The sequence below is a fragment of the Syngnathus leptorhynchus genome, chromosome 7 (genome assembly GCF_054491065.1).
Source record: "Syngnathus leptorhynchus isolate UIUO chromosome 7, UIUO_Slep, whole genome shotgun sequence".
NCBI lineage: Eukaryota > Metazoa > Chordata > Actinopteri > Syngnathiformes > Syngnathidae > Syngnathus > Syngnathus leptorhynchus.
The window spans coordinates 6,020,928-6,033,546 of NC_141201.1; the positions used below are offsets into that span (position 1 = coordinate 6,020,928).

Here is a 12,619-nt window from a genome sequence, read left to right on the forward strand (position 1 = left end):
AAAGACAAGGCCACAAAAACGTTTGAACTTTCCCCGTGTTGAATTGAACATTATTATTTAACTTACCTTAGGAAAGAGTGAGGCCATCTCAGTGACAGCAGAGTGGATCTTCTCAGAACACGGTACAAAGCTGAGGAAAATTATTTGATTTCAATGTCGGAAATACAATTAAAGCAGCACTCCTTTTGGGCTTTTGCCATCTCACCTGTCATGTTTAAACTCCTGAGCTGCCCGGAGAAGCTCCTGGATGTTCTTGGTCACTTGCTCAGTCTTGAGTATGACGTCTTCCGTGCACGGCAAGGTGGGGTCTGGATCGTACGTTTCCCTGCCTCCCTCTTCGGCCCCCCCATGTCCCTCCTCCTCGCTACTGCGACCCATGCTAAAAATAGCAACATAATTGTCAACACCTTGGGGCATCCACCAATGTATGTCCTCAAATTTGAGAACCGACTTTGGGTGAGAGACACGTATGAATTCACACCACGCATCATTTTCTGCGGTGAGTCTGACCTTATCGGGGGCTCGTACGTTTGCGTGTTGTCGTAGTCGCTGTCGGTACCGCTGCCATGCTTATCCGATTTGGAAATCTGGGGAAGGACACGCAATGGGCGTCATTATCATTAAGCCTTTCATCACTCCCATGTGAAGATCATTTGGAATTGGAATATCACTTTTCCCTCTTTAATTATTCAATTGTAATTGCTCACTTACAATTAGTTTTACAGTTTCAAAGCGACCATCCAAAAATTAAAACACACCAATTAAGCGTAAGAATAAAAGCAAGCGGGCCAGACACTGATGAAGCATTATAATCAAAGTGAGCATGAAATTAAAGATAGGAATGTTAAATGGGATAGCGTCACCTCATTTTTTTTTTTAACCTGTGGTATCATATATGCCAACTTGAAGAACTCACCATATACCGGCCCATCTCTGAAGATCCAGACAAATGTTGACCTCCGTACGAGCCACCTGTACTACTCTTCCTTACCTGTAAACAGAGGGGAGCATAGGGATGGATATAGGAAGAGAGGGGTGGCATGACAGCAATGGACAAAATAATGGGTAGAAGATTAGTAGAGAGGGAAGGAAATTGATATTGATGGAAGGGGGGGAGGGGGATGAAAGAAAGCAGAAAAAAGATGAAGCATCAGCAAGAGCCGCTTTGATTGTAATCAACACAGTAGGCCTTCTAACGGTAACTTGTCACTATTCAAACACTTGAGATTGTGCAGACGCTATCTACAAAAGTGTCCAAAACTGACTAGACGACACTGATCTTCCCCAGTGCTAGAGCACATCATAAGCAGAGGGCAAGCACAGTGTGAAGATGAATGGCAAAGCAAACAATGACAGACAGAATGCTTACATCCGCAGGATGCATGGCTGCACTGCAGTGAGGATGAGACAGACAGGTGAGGAGGCAGACAGAAAGACAAACAAGGTAAGTGGCCATCACTGATTGATGCCGGATGAGCTGACCGATCGGGTCTAGAAAATGGCTGCCTGTGTGTATACACTGTATGTGTAAAAATGCTCATAATATTGTGGCTGTTTTTTTTTGGACACTGTACTGAGAATCTGATTTCATTTTAAAGAGCTAAGTCGCAGTGAAGGGATTGAAATGAATGCCAAAGTGCGCGGGAGAGGAAGGAGCGTCGCTGGTGTTACGAGGCACCAGACAAACAGACACATTTCATATTTTCCATCGTTCTCATTCAGATAGCACGTATTGCAAGTACCCCCCCATCAAACGACTAAAAGGTACAATGACGGATTTCGGTTATTTTTGCGACTTGAGTGTTTGCGTTTTATGGCTGAATGGGGGAACACACACACACACACACACACACACACACACACACAGTGGTGTCTCTGAAAGAGAAAGATGACAAGTGGGAGTGCAGAAAGAGAATGATTCAAAGAGAAATGGGAAGATAGGAATTTGACCGCTAGTCGTCAATCAGGCCTAGGAGAGCCAATTCGGGGCCCCCAGAAGGAAGGGAGAGGTCTAACTTACGCTGGGTGTGTTGAGGGGTTGCAGGCGGGCCGCCAGGGAGTCCAGGGCTGGGGGACCATGGGCCGTGGGGTTGGGGGCAGCCCCGGGCTCATACATGGAGAAGGCCTGGCGGTCTCTCCGATGGGGATGGGACTGCGAGGTAGCTGAGGAGGGCACTGTCAGCCCGGAGTGATCAACTCCTTTCCCCGATACAGTCAGACCCCCACCAATCACGCCTCGCATCCCACCACCCGGCCAGCAGGTTCCCGCTCCTCCTCCTCCACCGTGGCCCCCGACCCCATGGCCCACTGGCCCCCCAGCGTGCTGGCCACCCCGCAACGCGCTGTTCTCTGTCTGCATCCGTGTGATCTACATAACAGGAGGGAGGGATCAGGAAGGGACCAGAGGATGGTGGAGGCAAATGGGGAGGTTGAAGGGAAGGAGGGAGGGAGGGAGGGGGGGGGGGGGGGTGTCAACTAAATCGTTAAGACAAACATTCGTAAGCACAGGTACAGTAAAGGGATGCAAAGGACTTCAAGTATGAACTGATATCAGTAGGGGAAGGGACGGATGTGTGGTAATGACACGTTACACTGACATGGTACATGATGAGACGGGGGGGGGACCAGGTTTTGGGGAAGGACGGGTGTCTCAAAAAAATATATTCAAAAATAACCCCACACAACAACAAATACACACGTTGTATATTTAAATACGAGACGCACTTTTTTTTTTTTTTTAAAAGCATCGCCAGTTCTAATGCTAAAATCAGTGTAAGATCCCAATCTCATGCTAACGAGCGTTGACTTCCGTAAATGATATTCCTTCAATTAAGAAATAGTCACACACCAACGTTTTCGCAACACATAGCACACACATATGACAACAATACTCAGACACACATTTTCGGGGTGCATTGACTTGTCAAACAAGACTAATATACCAATTAGACTTTGCCATTTAACATGGAACGCTTGATGAAAATATTGCACCTTACCACCCGGAGCACCTTATTTATGAAAATAGACTTTGATACTGTGCCTAAAAATATGATGTGCCCAAACGCTAATGTAGTCAAAAAAACATGAATGAATACGATGCAGCCTCAGATAATACAATGAGAAATTTCACCAGTAGACATTATGCAGGAAATTGCACAGGCAGAAAAATGTCACAATTCTGTTGGAATAAATCACACCCTGTCTGTTATAATATGTGCTTGTCTCCTTTTCAGTTATTTCTCAAGGGCTTCTCTTTTACACGAATAAAAAAAAAAAAAAGATGTCCTGAACTGTATTTCCTGTTGTTCTGAAATGTACAGTAAATTCCCGGCCCCTTTTCACTTCCTACCTCTTTCTGAAGCCTCCTGAGTTCCTCACTGAGGTTGTTGTTGACCTTCATCAGCTGCTGCACCTTGGCTTCCGAGGAGGCCAGGGCTTTCTTTACCTCCAGGTACTCCTGTAGAGTGATGGGCCCGTCGGACAAATCAGATGAGTCCATACTCTGTCGAGAGGATGCAGAAAGGCACCAATGTGGATCAACACATTTCTTCGGTGTTCATTGTATCATACTCATTCATACATGCATCTTTTCAAAGGACTGCATTTTTATTGTATGCTTTTTTTGTTCCAAGTGCAAATATAGGCATAGGTTTGCAGCTTTAAAGTCCATGTCAAGTGAAAATGCATCTTCATAATTTGACATAGGAAAAAGACGAGTGCATATCTCTGAATTCACTTTAAGATGGTCTTTGATAAGAACAGAGCTTGGCAGTATGAAAACGCTTGCGCTGTACAGCTGCCTAATCCCCCCCCCACAAAAAAAAACCCCCACACACACATGTGCACACACAAAGAAGAGCTTTGGTTCTTGCTCTCTATGCAACCCCCTCGCCACCACCACCCACTTCCTGTGACTTTAGAACAGGCAGTTCAATAGTACTCCTAAAAGTGGTCCAACACAAATATCCCATATATGCTGTTTATGATATAGCCAGTATAATTCCAAACTAATGAACTTAATTGACTGAATTATTCCAGCATTATTCCAAGTCATCGTTATATGAAATGTAGCATACAGTACACATTTTGTACATTTTAAGTAGGGACTATTGAAAGAAACTTGATAAGGAATTCAATGTATTTCCTGGTCTGGCACAATCTTTTTTTTAATTTTTTTTTTATTACTGCCACATTTCTGCGCGATGCAAGAGCCACTCAAGTCATTTTTTTCCCTTCCTCTCTCTCTCTCTGTACTGTACATGAACAATGCCTCTCTGACGGGACCCCGAATGTGGCTGGTGATGTCACTCAGGAGCTATGTGGCACGAGGCCACTCCCTGTGTAGCATGCTGGGACAAGCAGCCATGGAATAAACCACAAATAAGCGTTTTGGCTTATTTATGATATTTGGAGTGGCAAATGCGTTTTTTTGTTCAAGTGGGGTTACCTTTGCACGGTTGTTGCGCTGTGCGTTGTTGTTATTTTGGGTGGTCAGCTCGCTGTCTGTATCTTCGTCTGAGGCTACGCTATCATAGTCATGCTGGTCATCATCAAATCCTAGGTCCAATGGATCTAGAGGGGAAAACACATCACATGACATCAATGATGTACAGTTCAATATATCAGGACTTCATCGCTTGTGGGAGATGATCTTTAATTGCTCAAATTGTTCGTTACCGTTATGACGGGATTTTTAAGATGGGCACAATACGATTGGCTGCTTGCTGAGGTCGCTTAGAGCGGAGGGGCGAGCAGTTACACATACAGTTTCACCTATAAAAAGTTTGCGTATGGCCTAACTTCTGGCCATCACTTTCTCACCAGTTGGACTGCTGAGACCTTTCCCCTGCTGTCGCCTTTTGGCATCACTTAGGATGTCAATGATGAGAGTAGCAAACTCCCGAGCATTGAAACGTGCGAGTTTCTGACGGCCCTGCGGGAGAAAGAGAGAAAATGAAACAAATGCACAAAGAGGATTAAAACAAAAATGTTTAGCACTCAGACTGAATTAAAATTAATCTCAAAACTATTAGCTATCATCGGATTCACGGCATAAAAATCCATCTGAAAGCTAATGGTTCACACAGTTAAAGTAGTGTGGTCCGACACCATGTGCTGTGGAAAAATACAGTCACGCTGAACATTTGGAAGGCACACAAACGCACAGGCCATCATGAGTGTGCAGATACAGAAATATGAGGAAGAGCATGCATTTGAAAGAAAAGAAAAAAAAAAAACCTTACACTCCAGTAAGATTGGAAACATTATCTTAGTATGTGTTCTTTTTCTCATAGCGGTGAACTTTTCATGACAAGATAAACAGCATAACATGATTACACAGAGCGAGCGGTTACAGCGCCACATTTTCTCACAGCTGTCCATTTCACACTCGTACAAAAAAAAAAAAGAAACTCCCGCCTGCGTTTTTTTTTTTTTAAATGTTCTCACTATTATTGTGTTTCCCTCGTGCATACAATAAAAGTGTGCATGTGTGTTGGTTTACCTGGTTTCGTGTGGCAGAATACTCGGGATTGACTGGTAAGAAAGGCACAGCGCTTCGCTCCGTAACCAGAGTACTGTGATTCTGCGTGGTAAGCCACACTAGAGACACAAGCAAGAGGACCAAAAATAAATGTCTGTGGTTAAGTAACAAGGTCTTGGATGTATCTTAGACTCCCAAATCGTCAAACACAGCTATGTACTACAAAAAGACATTTTGCAACATGCACAATTGCGTCCTTGTGAATGTGCGCGTGTGTGCGCGCTCGCCCTTGCCACTTACCTCGGGTATATTAGTAAAAGAGCAAATTTGACTGCTACTTCTCAAGAGAGGAGGAAAAGAAAGAAGTGCAGAAGAGGAGAGACCAGAATCATTTGAGGCAGTCTCTCCACCTCCCAGCCTGTTCCTCCTCCCTCACATTTTTGCCTTCCCTCCAAACTTGAGTTTCTCCTCACCGTCTACGAGCTCTACTTGTTTCTTTTAATCAGTCACTGTTCAATTCAAACAACCACTCGGTAAAGGTCAACAGGCGACAGCTACTTTATTTCTTCCACCTTCAGGGGACGTGGCTCACCTGCGTCGTTTTCTCTGCGATCCACTTCATCATAGACATCCATCGCAAGCTCCTCAAACAGACGATTATTAAGCTGTCAGGCGAGCAGACAAACACATATATTAAATGCATTTGAAAAAATAAATAAATAATTAAACCTTCATTGAGAAGAACTTACCGCTTGGAGCTTCTTCTTGGCCGCCTTTGCCAGTTCTGAGAGGTCCAAACTAAAAAAGAAATTAACAATTATAAAAGGAACAGCACTGCTAATACACCTCCGAGTAGATAAACAGTGGAAGGGAGGGTGTTGAACATGGTGGAGAGATGTTGGACAACATGTCGATAAGGAGAGATGAGTAAGGGACAAAAAAAAAAAAAAAGTGGGGAGACGAGATAGCAAGCACATTTGAATTGGGATGGATTTACCGTCTCCGAGGGAGGATGAAACGGAGGTGGTGAAAGCTACAGCTGAGCAGCCAAAAGTTGCCAAGCTGTTGCCTTGCTATTTTATTAATGAACCCTAGTTAATCTGTTGCTTCTTTTGCTAGTGGTGAGACATTAAATCAGAATGATTTTCTTCCCACTGTGAAACCGCTTTGGGAATGTACAACTGATAGGGTTTGCAGAAACAGTGGTTAAAATGAGGAGAAATTCTGGGGGGGGAGGGAGGGAAAGAGGAACAAGGAAGTAAAGATACCTCTGTGTCGGGCACTTAGGACGAGCTCTGGCTCCACCGAGCGAAGCAAAATGGAGAGAACAGAAAACGAGTGAGCAAAAGAAAGAAATTGACAGAAAGAAGGGCGGAAAACCGTCTTCAAATTGTATCATCCGCGGGTACCATTCACCAGATGGAGTGATCTGAGATGCAGGCCCTACAGAAAAGTTTCTTTTGGCAACAAAATGATTTTGCAGTATGCTTGAGATGTTTCAGATTCTTCAGCATCTATTGACAACACTGTGGGTTTTTTTTTTATGATGAGTTTTTAGCCATTATATCTAAATGATGAAAATTAAATATTTAAACACAGACTAACTCATTTACTATTGTAAAGGAGGGCCAAAATATGTGGTGCCACCTGCTGGTCACAGTACTAAACTACATCAAACTACATCCATCTCAAGGCTACGCAATACCAACCGTGCAGAAATAGGCTTAGAGTATAAAACGTCAATTTTATAGTCCATACCTGTCTGCCATTTGAGGGATGATATAATGGCCATTCTTGTGATCTGAAGGGGAAAAAGCACATCAATACAATTGGACTGGTCACTTGAGCGCAGCAACGGAGAGGATTACCTGGGCGTCGGCCACACAGGTAGAAGGCCAGCCTGTCCGTCAACTCGTACTGACATTCGACCAGTCGCTCTGCTAACTCGATGTGGCCCGCCTGCCTAAAACACACAACAGGGCCAAATTACTTCTGGAATACATTTAATCAGTTAAGACTCTTTTCTAGCAGACTTTACCTAGCATAATCCATGGGTGTGCGGCCATTGATATCAGGGGCTCCTGGATCGGCGCCGTAAACCACCAGTAACTCGGCTTGTAAAATCTGCCCTGCCTTGGCTGCCACATGGAGAGGGGTAGTGCCCTTCTCCTGGGGGAAGGTCGAGGAGACAGAGTGTCAAGAAAAGCCGAAAGTAAAGCAGTCAGTTGAACAAGTCTCGTGTGCCATTTGCATACCGGATGAAAGAAGTTGGCCTGAGCGCCGAGGGACAGCAGCCGAAGACACGTCTCTAAACTCCCCGTTCGCACACTTGAGTGAAGTTGCTGATAGGAAAACAATGAAAGGCAGAGAAATCCAGGGAGGGAGAAAAGGACACGGGAGGGGGCGATTAAACATGAGGTTGAGATAAAAACAAACGTTCGTCCTTCTTATTGGCCCAGTGAAGCTCCACTGCAACACAAGCCATTATTGCATCCTGCTTTGTCATTCATTTTACATGATGCCACAAGGGTTTTAATAAGCCGCTTTGCATGTGTGCACAGCTATCTATCTATGTGTTCCTGTGTTAAGTGTGGGACCCCCCACTGACGTTTGCAAATTAAACATCCTCTGTGCTTACGTATGTAATTCAAACGTATGGCTGAGTCCAATTTTTATGATGAAGATGATTAGTCAAGGGATGGCAGTTGTGCTCTCACCTTGCTGAGGTCCTTGGTGGTCACGCCGTCATCATCGCGACAGGGTAGCTTGTGCACAAAGGCCAGCATCTGGTATTTGGCTCTGATGAACTCTGACTTTGTGGTACTGTACCAAAGGCATTTAGTGAGGATGGATGATCATACAAGATTACAATCATATATATATATATTTTTTTTTACGCTTTTCTAAATGAAAGCTATTGAATGAACGTTTTGTGGGATTACAACACGCTAGTAGTTCAAGTAGTATGCTTACTGGACTTTGTCCTGTGGGTTGGGTTTCCTTCGACCGCTCTGTACCTGAGCGGGATCCAGTAGACTGTGTTCCCATATGGAGTTGGCACCATTGCCGGCCAACGTTTGAACCATCTGAACAAAATACACAAGTTCATCGCAGCTGATTCCACCTTTGGCAGCAGACGTTAATAGCAGAAGCAAACTGACCCGCCATAACACGACCGTAATTGCAATTTTTTTTTTTCCGTAACGTCCTGTAAAATCAGAAGATGGCACCAAAGCCCTGGCTAATAGGAAAGCACTATTCATGATTGTAAAAGAAATATTTGTTAAATGATTTGCAGCCAACTAAGAATCTTTTATTGTGGGTCTGTTATTTTTACAAATTACTATTACCGATTTAACGTGTGATCACGGAAATAGCGGCCGACTCTGAGAGGGACATCATTCATTTAATCTTATTCTGGAAAATGTCATCCATGGCTTCCCCCCCCATCGCTGTATGGTTGCTCACTCACCTGCACTAATGCAGGCGGCCATCCGCTGTGCCTTAGGTGCTTGACTATGGAGATATGGCGGCCTAAACTGCGGTGGACTGAACAGCATTCATCACAGATGAGTACCCCTCGGTTGATACTGGTCCAGCCCGGGTCTGAAAAAGCACAACATCCGGATGGTTTGATGGACTTTGTAAACATGTTTATTGTGACAATGACAAAAAGCTTTTGATCCTTCTTTAAAAGCAGCTATGTACAGTGCATCCATCCATCCATCAATTTTCTATGCCGCTTATCCTCAGCAGAGTTGAAGATGAGCTGGAGCCATTTAGATGCTGACTTTGGGCGAGGGGCGGAGTACACCCACCCACATCTACATTGTTGCATTCAAGCTGGGATAAAAACATGCCTGAGCTCAAGGCATTAATGGGGCAAAAATAATGCATCATTTGATGATCCAAGTTATACTACAAAATACAGAATGCAAAATGGTGGCTATGTGGCGTGCCACAAATCAATTGCTTCTGCAAATTATGGAGAAATACATATTTCACAATGCAGTCATACATTATAAAACTTCTAAATATATTTGAATTTTAAAACACCAAGCAAAAGAAACACATTAAATTGTGCTTTGATCAAATATCGTATTTGTTTTTGATAGGGCCTTAAATGTCCGAAAACATTTGGACATCAAAACTGCCTTAATGCGTGATTGCAAGCCGCCAGCTTACCCCACTTGACCTTATTTCAATTACTAAAGTATCAAAGGATTAAGCGCGTGCGCGTGTGTGCGAATGCAACAATACTTTTTCTGGTGTTGTTTAGAGAAGAACATGAGAAGAGAAGCAGAAAAATCAAAAGTTTCTCCCCTCGGTTACAAGATTAAAAGTATGCAATGAATTAGTATGTGCAGCAAATCAAGAATACTATATACATTGTCATGTCAGGACACTCATTTATATCTTTTTTTGGGCATTTGAAGAATTTTATATTTACGATCTACACGTTTTTATATACTGCATATAATTGCATTACACCGCTGCATTCACTTCACAGAAAGTGCCTGTTAGTTTAGTGAGATGGAGAGCAGCAAGATGCTGAGGTAAGTAATAAAAAAAAAAAAAGTAGCAAGTTGTATCCAGCATGCACTGAGTAGTAGGGCAATAAAACTATTGTGACAGCTTTGAATACATGCACTGCGATCAGAGGCATCAGCGAGGAATGAGCAGCTGTTGTTTAATCCATGTGCACATGAATGAATGCTGGCAAAACACACACAAGCACCAACGATTATGACCCAGAGTCCGAACCAAACGTCAGGACAGTCGTGGTGAAATGCAAATAAATGTCGCTGTTGCTTTTCTTTTTCTTCCAGATGGGACAGAACGTAAATATTGTCATTGACGGTCATGTGTTGCAATCAAACTCTGAATTATATTTGCTTGAGCTTTATTAAATAATAAACTGCTTAATACTCATCCACATAATTGACAGTTCACGCATAAACTGTAACATCTTTGGGCAAAACTTGTCATTTAGCCAAAGTTGCCTAGCGAGCTTGGCTACTGCGTTAGCTCAACTAGCAACTTATGTCTACGAAACGATTCAAAACATTACAATCGAGTACTCCAAATTCCAAATAAAGTCTTAACACGGCGTAATAAAGAACGTTGACGTATTCCCGATGTGCTAGCCTGGAATTTAATTCAAAGGATCAGCACAAAACGTTTAAATTCTGCAGTTTACGAGCTCAGCTACTGCTAAATGTGTTTAAGCCCAGAAAAACCAAAACAAATCTCTCCAGAAAAAAAACAACGATCTAAATCCTCCACTGCACAACTTTGACATTTGACCTTGCCAAAAAAAACATCCAAGTCTGTCTTCTAAGATGCGACAATGGTTAGCTTCAATAAGCTAGCGATGCTTGTCGTTTCAAAACACGCCTATTTTCGCTCAATATGGGAGGCCTAAGCGACGCTTCGAAAGCACTGGCCGCTTTCCTAATCTATCCAGCCGCAGAAACAGCGCCCGATCTCGGCTCCTTTCGCCCCGGCGTGTCGCCCTCCTGAAGTATTGGACCGGGTCACCATTTCCCTTGTGTTTTGATTCTTTACCTGGCGCACTGCAGTCAGCGCAGATCTCCGTCCGCTGTAGCTTTCTTGACATATCGGAGGTGTCTGAAATCGAGAGGTGGATGTCGGCGATGATGTGCTAGTTCGCCCTTTTTTCCCCCCCACCCCCTCGAGCCACAAGCGCGACGTCTGCCGTCAGCCGATGCGGACCCTCAATCCCCGGAAGCCGGCTGGTGCGAGAGGTTTTCCCAGCCGGCAGTTGACAATTGAATTTCGCCGTACGTTCCCCCTCCCCGATTTCTTCGATACGCGCATTGGCGAAGTTATTCTAGATTGCATTTGTGTGCACCGTGCACATGAAGTGGATAATTGTACTGTGGCTATTTAAAGCGCTTTTCGCAGTTATGAATGTGTCAAAGATGTAATGACAAAATCTCGCCAACAGGCGGCAGCTCTCTACCTGCCGCACACCCAACGCCCCTGCAGCCAACCTGCGGTTATACTGTGCGTATTTCTTTGAAAGCATGCACTTGGAAATTGATGTACCGTAATTCTAGAATTATAGAGGATATTGGGTAGTTTTCTACAAGATTTAAAAAAAAAAAAAAAAAAAAAAAAAAAAAGTTGCTAACTCCCTGGTCAATCCCAATTCAAGTACAAGATACATGTTTTCAAATGTAGGCACATCTACAAGTTTATTAAGGAAGTTTTTATACTTTGTTACTTTGATCACGGAAGTTAAACCAGTACACTAAAAGTGACCCCTTTTCTAATTGTCTCATTCAATATTAATAAAAAAGGTGTCAATAGACTGCCCTTTAAAGAAGCAAACTGAATAAAGACATTTATCCTAAAGGTGACAGTCACCCTGAAGTAATGCTCTTTCATTAAGGCTTTCGAACTTTGCTCTTCAATGTATGTCTTTGGGCAATTTATGATATACAATACCTCACCGCTGAAGCAGTCAGGCATTAATACAACCATTATAATGTAAACATTTAGGTCATTCTATTTCTGCTCCTCAAAGGGGACACATTACAATTTCCCAATGGATTCAAAATCAACCAAGGAGAACTTGTTATGTTTCAGTTCCAAAATATTGATTATTTTTTTGGGCCACAAGAGGATCAAAAGGCAAGATTATGGTCAGAAAGTCAATAATGCACAATGATGCCAACAAACAAAGGAGTTACTCAGTGTCCAAAAAGATTGGTGATGATCACCCACCTGCTAGCTCACACTTCCTTATAACTTTTAGACGTGTGGGTTCCCTGAGATATGAATGAGGTTTTGGAGAAAAGATTCAAACTCCACCATTGAAAGCCAGAGGAAATGTCAAACACAGGACTTGTTGATTGAAACACAGACATTCCAACCACTTTTACTTATAGTTCATAATTAATCCATTTTCCCGCTTTGCCTGACCTCTGTTCCATAAAGCAGCGTGGGATCAGTTCCCACTCGGTAATTACGTTGAAAGGTTGTCTGTCTCTTCACGTGCTCTGTGATTGACTGGTGACCACTCTCAGCATTTTGGTCAGCCCTGTTGGATAATTGGATTATAGAGGCAGTGCATCAGGAATAAATAAACAGTAGGATTGCCCATGAATG

General features: G+C 43.3%; 1 protein-coding gene across 3 annotated transcripts in view; it reads right to left on the reverse strand.

The window, feature by feature from the left end:
• git1 (G protein-coupled receptor kinase interacting ArfGAP 1) overlaps positions 1-12,619 on the reverse strand; it is a 31,970-nt gene that overhangs the window by 2,791 nt on the left and 16,560 nt on the right. The window contains exons 1-19 of one of the 3 annotated variants that reach the window (XM_085916974.1): positions 11,051-11,461; positions 8,955-9,088; positions 8,456-8,568; positions 8,200-8,305; positions 7,738-7,824; positions 7,521-7,651; positions 7,351-7,445; positions 7,241-7,283; positions 6,232-6,280; positions 6,075-6,147; positions 5,504-5,601; positions 4,822-4,933; positions 4,448-4,572; positions 3,350-3,502; positions 2,021-2,368; positions 917-991; positions 511-587; positions 206-379; positions 67-130 (exon numbers count right to left, since the gene is read on the reverse strand). In XM_085916974.1, the coding sequence (XP_085773100.1) occupies positions 67-130; positions 206-379; positions 511-587; positions 917-991; positions 2,021-2,368; positions 3,350-3,502; positions 4,448-4,572; positions 4,822-4,933; positions 5,504-5,601; positions 6,075-6,147; positions 6,232-6,280; positions 7,241-7,283; positions 7,351-7,445; positions 7,521-7,651; positions 7,738-7,824; positions 8,200-8,305; positions 8,456-8,568; positions 8,955-9,088; positions 11,051-11,102 (2,109 nt within the window). In that variant the 5' untranslated portion in view covers positions 11,103-11,461. Of the gene's footprint in view, positions 1-66; positions 131-205; positions 380-510; positions 588-916; positions 992-2,020; positions 2,369-3,349; positions 3,503-4,447; positions 4,573-4,821; positions 4,934-5,503; positions 5,602-6,074; positions 6,148-6,231; positions 6,281-7,240; positions 7,284-7,350; positions 7,446-7,520; positions 7,652-7,737; positions 7,825-8,199; positions 8,306-8,455; positions 8,569-8,954; positions 9,089-11,050; positions 11,462-12,433; positions 12,552-12,619 lie in introns of those variants that run through there. The other 2 variants (XM_085916976.1, XM_085916977.1) reach the window with 2 other exon arrangements.